The sequence below is a fragment of the Antennarius striatus genome, chromosome 24 (assembly GCF_040054535.1).
Source record: "Antennarius striatus isolate MH-2024 chromosome 24, ASM4005453v1, whole genome shotgun sequence".
Classification (NCBI taxonomy): Eukaryota; Metazoa; Chordata; class Actinopteri; order Lophiiformes; family Antennariidae; genus Antennarius; species Antennarius striatus.
This window is the reverse complement of record NC_090799.1, coordinates 8,765,527-8,774,204: the sequence shown is the minus strand read 5'-3', so window position 1 is coordinate 8,774,204 and position 8,678 is coordinate 8,765,527. Positions and strand designations below refer to the sequence as shown.

The window sequence follows — 8,678 nt, the reverse complement described above, 5'->3', positions numbered from 1 at the left end:
TTTTTTTACCTCCAACACTCCCGTCACACTTCACCTTTGACCTCCTGGACAGGAAACCGTCTAAACATCAGCTTTTTCCCGTTCAATCCCAGACTAAACCCCAGCCCGCAGTTTCCACATTCTTATTCTAGAAAGGCGTTTTGTTCCTTTACTGTCTTTCTCTGGCGATGACGCCATTTAGAAGAACAGCAACTTGTTATCAGCCTCCCAACTTGTCCAGGAGGATGGCTGGAGATGCACTGCCCTCTGCAGGCTTAGAGGAATGACTGCACGGAGTAAAAAAAAAAAAAAAAAGACAAAAAACAGAAAAAAGGATCCAGGCGTCCAGAGAGCAATGATTCTGTGCAAATTCCCTGAAGGCTCGAGCGACTGCTGTGCAGCTCCCCCCCTAGCACAAAAAGCACACTCAATTACAGATTACCTTTTCGAACCCATTTTCAGAACAGATGCAGGAACCACAGGAAAGACAACTACTTGTTCATTATCCCCTCTTTATTTAAGCCTCGGGGTGTGGTGACAGGTTGAGCTGCGCAGACACACAACACACCACAGGCATTTTAAAAAAAAACTTGTTACAGCACTGATTATCTATCTCACACACACACACACACACACACACACACACACACACACGGGAGAGGAGAGCAGCTCTTGTTCCCCATCCTCCACCATCCTATCGGGTGTGTGACACATCAACAAAGGCGAGGGCGATAACTTATCATTAAAATGTGTCCTAACATTACTCTCTCCTTCACAGGGGGATTGTTTGGCTTCTTCACTGTCTTTTCTTTCTTGTCTTTTTTTTTGTTTAACGGTGCAGGAAGAGCTGCAAGCATCGTGGCTGCGTTTAAAACCGATGCAGGGTGGTGTGTGTGTGATGAATGATAAGATGGGAATGTGGGACCGGAGTCAAAACAGCTATGGGAACGTTTCTGAAGAGAGACAATCTGGGTCCAGATTGGAGGAAATGTTTCTGCAGGATTCAGATATATTGATTTCTGATTGGTGTTTTTTTTTCTGCATGAACATCCAACATTTATGCAACATGAGTGAGAAGCTGCATGCTTCTCATCTAATCCTACACAGGCGCTTTTGTTCAAAGCGCAACAGGAAGAAGCTCATAGACTAGAGCTCAGAAGCTGGAACTCAGAGGCCGGAGCGCGGCCAATATTTTCACCTCATTCAAAATAATCAATCAGATAATCTATCGACCTGCTCCATTTAAAACCCTACTTCAATAAGCAAGAAGCGTACATCAGTGACTACAATTTTGAACTTGTTTATAATATATATATATCTATATATATTAAAATATATATTATAATAAAAAATTAATAGTATATATAATAAAAAGTATATATATATACATATATATAAAATATAATTAAATATATATTTAAAAAATAAAATTTAATAAAAATAAATAATATATATTAAAATATTAAATAATAATAATATATAATAAAAAGTTTATAATATATAAAATAACCAAGGTGATCAGAAATTTAAAATACGAGCCCCCTGTCTCGTAGCACGACTAGCATACTAGCACACATGCCTGAAATCGGTAACACTACCTGCAACATTTTCCCACATCACGGCCCCAAAACGTTCCATCTCCCCTCACGGCCTCCTTTGCTGCTCAGGCAATTTACCAGAGTGGCAATTCGACCTTTTTTCCGCGCTCGTCAAAGCGTTTTATGTTTGCTGTTTTAAACGCTCGGAGCACGCCACTGTAGGTCATTCTCAGGGAGGCTCCGGCGCGCGGGATGTGATGCCTTTTGTGTTTTTCTGCAGCCGTTTTATTTGAGATAAACAGAATGATAATAAAAAATAGTGCTGGGGATTTCTGGGTTGAAGGATGACACCAGACACGTCTAAAAAGATGAGAAGGAACGAAAGAAACACATCTTAACTGATTAGCCTCCATGCTAATGCTAAGTTTGAGATATTAGCAAAAAGAAATGTCAAAAAATATTTAATAAATCATCATCATGTCGCTAAAACATCTAATAACTCTAATCTCAAATAAACAGATCAAATATACTCATTTAATACTTTTTCAATATTTTGTGATTTTGCTAACGTTGCTAAACCTCCAGCTTCTACAACTTGGGGAGTTTTGTCATTTTAACAATCTAACAGGCGACATAATGGCAGAACTTCCTCTTGCCTTATTTAAGACTTCAGATCGTCGGGGGGGTCAGATGCAGGAACAGATGCGGAGAGTTAGGCCTTTTTTTTTTTTTCTTTTTTTTTTTTTTTGTGGAGGTAAATTACAGCACTTCATCACCAAATCGCTCCTGGAACGCGCCGGACGTCGCAGATTGATTTCAGAGAGAGTAAACGCGTAATGAGGAGGGGATTGATGGTGGAGAGCATCTGCTGAAGGGCACCGGTGCATCTGCCGTCCCTCACATCCTGCAGGTCGCGGCGTCATCGCAGCAGAATTTTGTGACATCACTCACTTAAATGGAGCCTGTCCGCGTTCCCACAACAGGGAGAGCAGTAATGAGACAGCACATTATTGCAATGCTCTGGTTACTAGTGACATGGCCTGTAGACGCCGCTAACAGATGTTTGACAATGTCTAAATGAGGATGTGCAAACGGCAAAAACAACTATTTTTAGAGGGAAGCAGATGGCTGGAGCTCATTTCTAAATTTTTCACATTTAAGAAAAGCTGTATTCTCCTTTTTTTAAAATTTTATTTCCCATCCTGAGGCAGAAATTCCTCAGCCTGTTGTCGAACGCACAAGATGAGGCCGGCTCGCTCTCATCAGCACTTTGGAAATGTGTAATTATTCCATCGCCTGACATCCTTGGAAGAATTGCTTGAGTTTTCCATTTTGTGCTATTTTTCGGATGTTTTAGCACAAGATCTAATTCCCCTTTGATGTCGTCTTTGTTTTGTAGCCTGAAAAGACATTTTTTTCCTCGCGATTTTTGACGGATTTCAAAATAAAGATATCAGAGTAAAGCTCAGCAAAATGTCAGCAGTCCAGAATGTATTTAAAGAACTTTAATTGTGCCGTTATAAAATTCAAACTGTGTACAAAAAATATGTTTTCAAGCTTCTAGCTTGTTAAGAAGAGCGAAAAAATTGTCCCGTTTTCATTTTAAAGAGATATTTCACGTTAGCTTTTGCTGCTCATCCTCTCGTGTTCTGACCCATATCTCCAGATCCAGGTCTCTGCTTCCTGTCTTTCTTTTTTTTTTTAGCTATTTCCAGCATCGTTTTCAAAAAGAGGAAACTGGTGCAGAAGACGGAGAGAGAAGAGGATGAGGATGAGAAATATCGCTTTAAAAACAGACGTACAGTGTAAACAGGATGCATGAGAAAAATCTGCAGACGAACACGATTCCATACGTTTACATCGACGATGAAAAGACATGATGCTGCTGGAAACTAAAAATAAAAAAATCTATTCTTTTCGCATCCACAAGACATTCACTCTTAAAACCGACCAATCAGCAGTCGAGTTGGGTAACACTTAGTAAACCGTGCGCGACGCAGCGCGCGATTCATTCACTGTATTTTCCCTTGGCCTCCACTTGTGACTCATCTCATTTTTCGCTACTAAAAAGGATCAAATTTAAAGCTCTCGGCTGTGAAAAGCCTGTCAGACGTCTACTGTACCACACGACTCCGAAAAGGTGCAAAAATAAACGTTTCTGTGCATTAAAAAGAAAAAAAATCAAATTTCCGGGTAACAGATAAAACGTGTGGAAACGTTCTAACGGACATATTTACATTCCCCGTCAGTCGGACAGATTCAGTCCACCGTCTAACACTGATATCAACCAGAGGAAACCGTTCAGAGTTCAGCACGAGGTGTGTGTCGTTGGATCCTGATTTAGTTCAGGCAGGTTTTTGGTCCCAACAGCTCCCGAGCAGGACTTCCTGTTCCGCAGGCCGCGCTTCCTGTCGCGTCGCCTTCCCCATTTTCGTCATCTGCAGCGTCTCTGTTCTCAGTCGTTTACACGGCGCTCGCTTGAGACAGAAAACAAAAAAATGAAATAACAATAAAAAAGTGGGGGGGGGGGCGTGACCGGAGAGCCTCGATCTCGTTTAGAAAACGATGTCGTGAGCGTCGCCGTTCGGCCGCGGCGGCCTGTTGGCCACGGGCGGGAGAGGCTTCTTGTAAAAATCTGTGGAGAGGATGAGGAAGGGGGGGGGAGGGAGAGGAAAGGGTTAAATCCACCGTATCCTGAATCAGAAACCCGAGAGAAAAAGAAGATGAAGCGTGAAAGCAGGACACGTGAGCCGCGGATGGACAGATGGGAGGCGGGAGGAGACACGTTGAGGCGATGCCGAACGCGTTCATCGCCCCCGGCGACCGGGAGAGTGAAGCTGGATGAGTTGATGATGAAGCTACAAAAGCCTGGATTAGTTAATCCACACAGAGTTAGTGATGAGGGTGAGAAGGACAGGACAGGATGCGTGAAACCCGACGTCACGTCTTTACCAGAATGTCTGGAGTCCCCCAGCGGCTCTAACTTTGGCAGCCTAGAAGCTTTGGGCGTGGCCCACCCCACTAGAAGACACGTAAAGACATTTGAGACAGATGAAAAAAAAAAAAAATCAGGGGCAGATTCGGTTTATTAAGAATTATCAGACGACAAATACGTGATTCTTTCACAATAAAAGCCTCCCACTGACCTGGAGGCGGTGGGGGGGTGGGGCTCTCCACCGGCCCCTCGTCCGTCCTCAGGGGGTCCACCCTGTGCTTCCTCTTCAGCTGCAGCTTCCTCGTCTTCTTCTTGTTGGGCTCTCCTGCGGGGAGACGGGGTTTTTTTTTTACTCTCTCTTCATTCTCAGACGCTAAAACCATTCACCCCCCCCCCCGACACACACACACACACAGACGCGGAGCTCCCACCCACCTGAAGCGTTCTCCGGCATCTGTCTGGCGTCCTCCTCCTCCTCCTCCTCGTCTTCCTCTTCCTCCTGATCGGCGTCCGTCCTCAGGCTGTCGCTGCCGCCCTGCTGCAGCTCGATCGGCCCCTCCCTCTCCGTTTCTTTATCCTCCTTCTGACGAGAGACAACAAACAGGCCCCCCCTCCTCGATGAAACCTGATTCTTCCGATCGGGACCCTCAAACAAGCCCCACCCACCTCGGCGATCAGGTTGCTGATTGGTTGGAAGGGGTTGTGCACGTGCTCGTCGTCGGGCTCCTCCTCCTGGATCTGCCGCCCGTCGCGCTCCGCCTCCTCCCGCTCCTGGCGTTCCCTAGAAAAAAACCACACTTCCTGAATTCCAAACACGTCGATCACATGACCATCCTGGCGTCCCCCTTCGCGTCCCTCACCTCTCCTCCCGGATCTGCCTCACCCGCTCCGCCCTCGCCTTCCTGTCCTGCTCCTCCTGCGCCCGCTGCTCGGCCGTGTCCTTCTGCACGCGCTCGGCGATCGCCTCGTAGTCCTTGGCGATGTTGTTGAGGAGCCACTTCAGCCCCTTCTTGATGGACTTGTCCACCTTTTTGCCGTAGCCAAGAATGGCGGAGCACGGCTCCTTGGAGGAGGGAACAACAAACATGGAGAGGTGAAAACAAAAGCACAAACTTACGCCTCAAATTGGCCGAAGTCCTTCACGTCGGCGAGCAGCTGCTCCGCAGCCGGCGCACAAACACTCACGATCTGACAGAGACACTTGTTCTCGTTGACAAGCTTCTCTAACGAGAGGTTCTCGATGATGTCGGCCTCCGCCAGCGCTCCCTCCTGGTCCTGTTTGTTAGCGAGGCTGAAAGCAGAGACGAGGACAACGTAGAGAGTTCAGTCAATACCTTTAAGATGTGCGGAAAACACGTGATTGCTGTTTGTTGGATTAGATTAATCTGTGCTGAAACCTGTTGGAGTTTAATATTCATCAACATATTGCCTGACACGTTTAGGTCGGGCGGTTTCTCTCCTAGCTGAGCAAACACGTTCAGATCGTCGGATTGCTCACACCAGCACGGGCTTCCCGGCGATCCGCGGATGCTGCAGGACCTCGGCCATGGTTTCCCGCGTCTCCTGGATCCTCTGGACGTCGCCGGAGTCCACCACAAACACCACGCCGTGCGACTCTGAGTAGTAGTTCTTCCAGATGCCCCGGATCTTCTTCCCGCCGCCCAGGTCGAAGATGGTCACCTCGAATTTGCCCTGCTTCAGGTCGATTTTGGAAAAGCCGACGGTGGGAGCGACGTCCTGGGGATTGTCTGAAGAGATCAGGAGGAAAAACAGCGCATAGGTACTTAACTCTGAATAAAGAAGATAGAGAACCTGGTTTACAAACTCATTTCATCCATTATTTAAAAAGATTGCTTAAAGAAAGTGCATGAACATGCATTATTAACGTTTATAAAGCATGATCCAACCTCCTTGGATTCCTCTGACGGTGGCCGTCTTCCCCGCGTTATCCAGTCCCACCATGACCAGAGTCACTTTCCTGTTGGGTTAACAGAGATCGGATGAATACACACTTTTGTACTCACACATTAATGCAGAAGAAGTAGCGATGCCCCCCCCCCACGGTGCTCTGCATACTGATGTGCTCTACCTGAGACACATTAGCAGGCTTTAGCTCTCATGACGCATTTTAGGGGAATTAATCTGAATTAATCTGAATGACCAACGCGACGAGTCAGCAAACATTACTCTAATAAATAAAAAAATGTGTATTTGCTCAAGGGAGCCAACATGCATAGTGTTTAGTCAATATGCATGGTTAAAATATGGTCTGCGGGTTAATAAAATGCATTAAAGGGCAGACAGAAGATGAATAGTCGTTAACTAATCCATCAGAAAATGAAAAGCCTGCATTAGGAGTTCATGTGCATCAATATAAAGCTGCACATAAAGCTGCTTCTTGCACATGAACGCACCCCCATCCACGTCTCCTGGACGCATACTTAACTTTGACACTTGCGTCGAAATGACATCAGCTGCACGATCCATCTAACAGTCCTCTGGAGCCAGCCGGCCTTCATCAGAACAGGCTCTCGATGAAAACCGCCACAAAGATGTGACACGCCGTCCGCCCCCCTGCACTGCTATGCTAACCCATAACACCCCGTCCTCGTGGATGAATACCCCCCAACAAGGGGACAAAAGGAAAAGGCCAGTGTAGAAGACCTGGCTGTGGGATTAGGTGAGGCTTTCTGACTAAATCCAAAGGATAAGATGCCTCACAGGGACCACGTGGGTTAATCACTGATTATTACATTTTACTGGGCCTCATGTAAAATAAAAAAAATGTGAGTGTTGTTATCTTCAATCCAAGATGAAGTGTTGGAGTGCTTATACGACTGACTAACAGATTAATAAAGATTGTCATGATTCCTCGGAGCACAAGACGATGTCTTCCAACAATAAAAGCATTGATGTACAAGTTAAAGAAAAAAAAAAATCTACCAAAATTTAACAGAAACTAATTTGTTATTAAAAATCATTTATCATTTTGTCAGTCAACTTTAACAATCACTTCATTTTTTTTTCCATCTCTCACGTTTATTATAAACCGCTTTCCTCCCATTCACTGAACAAACACAGACAGTATTTAATGCTAAATGATCTTAATCATTAAAAGACAAAGTTACTTAGCTTAAATCAACCAGAATAAGACATATTTGATTTTAGTGTCACAGATAATATCATATTTTATGGGCTGTTTTAAAAATCTCTAATATAATGAAATGTACTGGCCCAGTGGAAAAAAAGATTAAATATTAAACCAGTCTGGGACAAGTGAATATAATCTGTACTAGAATCAGATTTACTTCCCCAAACTACTGATTTTTAGATTAGATATACTGTACTTTAATGATCCCAAACTGGGACATTCACAAGATAAATGATTAAGGTGAGATTTATTTGACATAATAGTAATAATAACCTACCTTGCGGGCTCTTGCCAGCGTTTCAGCCAGTTGCAGCAGTTCGCCATCAGGCTAAACATTTCAGTCCAGCTCCAAATGACAGCAATCAGACGGCCATCTAGTCAGGAGCGTCCCAACGCTGTTTCAATGACTGCTGGACCAAATCAGCTGCTAATCGAGCTAACTCTTCCTAACATCTGTGCTTCAAGCATTTGAGGCGATCAGCGGAACCAAACGCTGACGGTCCGGCTGATTGTTAATCATTTGTCATCGATAAATATCATTTCAGATTTTCCTCCACAACCAAATCCCTTCTCCGTTAGCTGAGGTTAGCTAATGCTAACGCAGCTAGCGAAAACGGCAACAAATTAACTAGCTTTAGCGTGTCTCTGCGCGTAAATTATATTTTTTTTCCATAACAACGAAACCTGAGGTCATCATTAAAATATTTTTTTTATTTCAAATATGTTTCTAAATCTAGCTACAGCGAGCATTCTACGGAACATTAGCTACTTAGCGTTAGCTGATCTGTAGCAGTCCGCTTTGTTTACGTCGTCTTTTCTGCTGCTAGGCTGCGGACGTGATTACGTCATCACACCAAATCAACAAGTCGCACACATGCTGCTGCTGGGTCTCTCTGCAGCGCCCTCTGTCGATCAGTTATACATTACAATTCAGTTCAATTCAAAAAACTTTATTGAATTGTATTGCAATCCATCACTGACCGACAGATTAGAGTTATACGACGTGCTGTTGTAAGCCAGGGGTTATTTGGCCAGCCTGTTGTGCAGTGTTGACAGGTACACTGTCTCTTTAAGA

At 44.6% G+C, this 8,678-nt stretch overlaps 1 protein-coding gene across 4 annotated transcripts; it reads right to left on the bottom strand.

Annotated features, from left to right (window-relative positions):
- Positions 1–3,013: 3,013 nt before the first annotated feature.
- arl13b (ADP-ribosylation factor-like 13b) lies at positions 3,014–8,437 on the bottom strand. 4 transcript variants are annotated; one of them, XM_068309702.1, is made up of 10 exons: positions 6,900–7,142; positions 6,360–6,432; positions 5,951–6,200; positions 5,638–5,743; positions 5,313–5,515; positions 5,119–5,233; positions 4,888–5,035; positions 4,664–4,777; positions 4,470–4,538; positions 3,014–3,994 (listed from the first exon to the last, which is right to left on the bottom strand). In XM_068309702.1, the coding sequence occupies exons 1-10, from the start codon at positions 6,969–6,971 to the stop codon at positions 3,981–3,983; spliced, it is 1,164 nt and encodes a 387-aa protein (XP_068165803.1). In that variant the 5' UTR covers positions 6,972–7,142; the 3' UTR covers positions 3,014–3,980. The 4 variants fall into 4 exon arrangements, with proteins under 4 accessions (XP_068165803.1, XP_068165804.1, XP_068165805.1 ...); XM_068309704.1 differs by lacking the exons at positions 3,014–3,994; positions 6,900–7,142 and adding exons at positions 4,001–4,152; positions 7,881–8,437 and having other exon boundaries at positions 6,360–6,430; XM_068309701.1 differs by lacking the exon at positions 3,014–3,994 and adding an exon at positions 4,001–4,152 and having other exon boundaries at positions 6,900–7,143.
- Between the last annotated feature and the right edge of the window lie 241 nt (positions 8,438–8,678).

What these genes read in the sequence shown, in the direction of transcription:
- arl13b (XM_068309701.1), bottom strand. Translation starts at nt 6,971, where the DNA reads ATGAAGGCCGGCTGGCTCCAGAGGACTGTTAGATGGATCGTGCAGCTG. An exon ending in GATGCCGGAGAACGCTTCAG is followed by an intron (nt 4,778 to 4,887) that starts GTGGGTGGGAGC and finishes GTCTCCCCGCAG; the next exon opens with GAGAGCCCAACAAGAAGAAG. An exon ending in GGGGGACTCCAGACATTCTG is followed by an intron (nt 4,153 to 4,469) that starts GTAAAGACGTGA and finishes TCCTCTCCACAG; the next exon opens with ATTTTTACAAGAAGCCTCTC.